The 1,960-nt window shown below is 37.0% G+C and overlaps 1 protein-coding gene across 1 annotated transcript in view; it reads right to left on the minus strand.

Moving 5' to 3' along the window:
* Positions 1-368: 368 nt before the first annotated feature.
* Positions 369-1,960, minus strand: part of LOC142614846 (beta-hexosaminidase 2) — a 3,825-nt gene continuing 2,233 nt past the window's right edge. Inside the window, exon 2 of the mRNA XM_075787489.1 lies at positions 369-1,547. Within this exon, the coding sequence (XP_075643604.1) occupies positions 595-1,547 (953 nt within the window). The 3' untranslated portion in view covers positions 369-594. The remainder of the gene's footprint in view (positions 1,548-1,960) is intronic.

The raw sequence follows: 1,960 nt of genomic DNA on the forward strand, positions 1-1,960 counted from the left end.
ATTAATGTAAAATCCTTCATTTTAATAATTCTAAAAATTCCTTATAAGTATGTTGTTAACATCAAACAAAAATCCAATCATCTAATCACAGTGACAGAAACTAGAGTACAAGATTACCTGTTCTAGTTCCACCAACGAAAGTATCATAGCCAAAACCCCACTTCCTTTTCAATATTTTCCTCTATAGCTTCATCACAATCTTAATTCTTTTATATAGCACCCTCTCAAGCTAGTGCTAGCCAAGTGAAAGATCTATTTATTTTTTGATAGGTGAAGAGAAAGATTCAAATGCAGGGTAAAAATTGTAAAAGAAATATCAATAAAAAGGTTGAGGAGGCTCATTGCTTAAATTAGCGTTGCACACGGCAGTGATTTAAAACAAGAAAGGAGTCAAACTACTTGTCACATGAGTTGAAGGCTCAATATATTTGGAAAATTAAATACAATTACCATTCATCTTCCTCAACTAATGCATTCTATAGCAAGAAAAGTAACACAAAAAATCAAATCAGTAACAATTATTAGTATATTATTTTTCAAGTATATAAGAAGGAAATAGCTACTTATCAACAAAAAAGAAAAAGAAGGAAATAACTAAGCAAAAGGCTGAACTGTGTTGCACATGCCAGGGTTCCTAATGCACCAAAGTGGCTGAATGGGTTCAGCTCCAATACCTCTTCGTACCATTCTACATCTCCACTCGTTCAACCTATCTGTTGCCTCAGCATACCTTTTCTTACCTGTCTCATCCCAGTTCCCAGACCACAGTGTCTCTGCCATTGCTGAAGTTCTTGGCCAAATTCTTGCATCTAAAACTGCAGGATCTGCTTGCTCAGACCACAATGCCACCTCCCCACCTAATACTAGATTGGCCTCCTCCTCACTCAACCCATATGTTATATCATAGTTGTATATGGTTTGCCATGTTTTGAAATGCCCACACCATGATCCGCCATTTCCAGAGTTATCACTTGTTTGTTGATCATACTGGCTGTCATTCCCTAGAAAGTCACCGTGCCCACAGTCCAGATAATAGAAATCCGAGGATGATACGATAACTTGGTATCCAGAAGAAACAATCTTTTTGGTGTTTTCATGCCCATTGTTCCATGTCTGCAAGATGGTATGCTCTGGAGGAAGAGCTGTGGTTGGTACCTTGATATTACCATCCAATATAACATCTTCCCAATAAACCACTGTTCGGTTTAGGGATACAATATAAGGAAAAGTAGAGTTGACAAAGATCTCAAGTAGCTGACTGAGAGTTCCACCATTTGAGAGGAAGGACTGAATGGCCGGATCAGCTTTCCAACAACCAGGGATGATCTCATCAGCTCCAGCATGGTAGAATGGTTCTGGGAATAGGGTGGCTACATCGTTAATAACTCGTTTCAGGACTTGGTAAGTCTTGGGGTTTAAGGGGTTCAATTGGCCTGTTCCAGGTTCAGAGGCAAGACGGTCTTCCCACTTGCTTCCAGCTGGCCACCAAAACATGTTTGCACATGTTATAATGTCAGGGTAGGCTTCTGCCCATGATCCCGTATGGGCTGCAAGTAAAAAAAATAAAATTTTAAACTCATTCCATTTCACCACAACAATTACTAAAGTTTAATTAAGTACAAACCTATGGTATGGAAAAAGGAATGGACTGAAATTTACTTGATATCATTGTATGCATTATGATTCTGGATTAAATGGTTCAACAATGTGAATCATCTTATGTTTTATGTCTTTCTAAAATCCTCACCTAATCCCACTGTCAAAAGTTGTATTAGCTTGTGTATATTCACCATATTGTAATATAAGAATTATCAAGGTTTCTCCAATTATATTTGAATTTTGACTTTGCAATTATATCTTGCTCATATTCGAATTCAAATATAAAATATGTCTAACAAGTTTTGGCAAACAATGAAAAACTAAAGAAAGCATCTAATGGGAAGCAATCGGATTGAAAATC

This window comes from Castanea sativa, chromosome 11 (assembly GCF_040712315.1).
Source record: "Castanea sativa cultivar Marrone di Chiusa Pesio chromosome 11, ASM4071231v1".
NCBI classification, from domain to species: domain Eukaryota; kingdom Viridiplantae; phylum Streptophyta; class Magnoliopsida; order Fagales; family Fagaceae; genus Castanea; species Castanea sativa.